The sequence below is a fragment of the Nannospalax galili genome, unplaced genomic scaffold (genome assembly GCF_000622305.1).
Source record: "Nannospalax galili isolate Female #2095 unplaced genomic scaffold, S.galili_v1.0 scaffold3027, whole genome shotgun sequence".
In the NCBI taxonomy this organism is placed as follows: domain Eukaryota; kingdom Metazoa; phylum Chordata; class Mammalia; order Rodentia; family Spalacidae; genus Nannospalax; species Nannospalax galili.
In genome coordinates this window covers 176,344-176,809 of record NW_008355721.1, presented here as the reverse complement: position 1 = coordinate 176,809, position 466 = coordinate 176,344, and the positions used below count along the sequence as shown (strand labels likewise).

The window sequence follows — 466 nt, the reverse complement described above, 5'->3', positions numbered from 1 at the left end:
GGTGCTTCCGCGGCCAATTCCTTCCGGAGTATATGCGCATGCGCGAGGGACCCGGACGAGTTTGCGAGTGGCAAGGGTGTTGCCTAGGCAACGGCCGGGTAATTCCGGGTCGGACGAGAGCATGGACTGGACGCCTCAGCCGCGTTGCGTCCACTCCTACGTTGGAGGCGTGGCCTGTAGGGGGAGCGGCTCTTATGGCCATTTTGAAACATTAACCGCGCATGCGGAGAAGGACGGGCGTGGCTTCGCCGGACAGGTTTAGACGTGGGGGGCGGGCCTCGGCGGCAGTGTCGGTGCGTATAATGCGCATGCGGATGGGGTGGGCGTGGCTTACCGTGGGGCGGGGCTTGAAGGGCCCGGGCCTGGCGGCCGCTCAGTCCCCTCTACGCGTCATGGCGCTCAGCCCGGTGCTCCAGCGGCTGCAGCAGCGGCGCCTGGTGCTGGCCAGCGCCTCCCCGCGCCGCCA

At 67.8% G+C, this 466-nt stretch overlaps 1 protein-coding gene across 1 annotated transcript in view; it reads left to right on the top strand.

The window, feature by feature from the left end:
* Nucleotides 1-308: 308 nt before the first annotated feature.
* The window catches only part of Asmtl (acetylserotonin O-methyltransferase like), a 6,139-nt gene continuing 5,981 nt past the window's right edge, over nt 309-466 (top strand). Inside the window, exon 1 of the mRNA XM_029556106.1 lies at nt 309-462. Within this exon, the coding sequence (XP_029411966.1) occupies nt 309-462 (154 nt within the window). The remainder of the gene's footprint in view (nt 463-466) is intronic.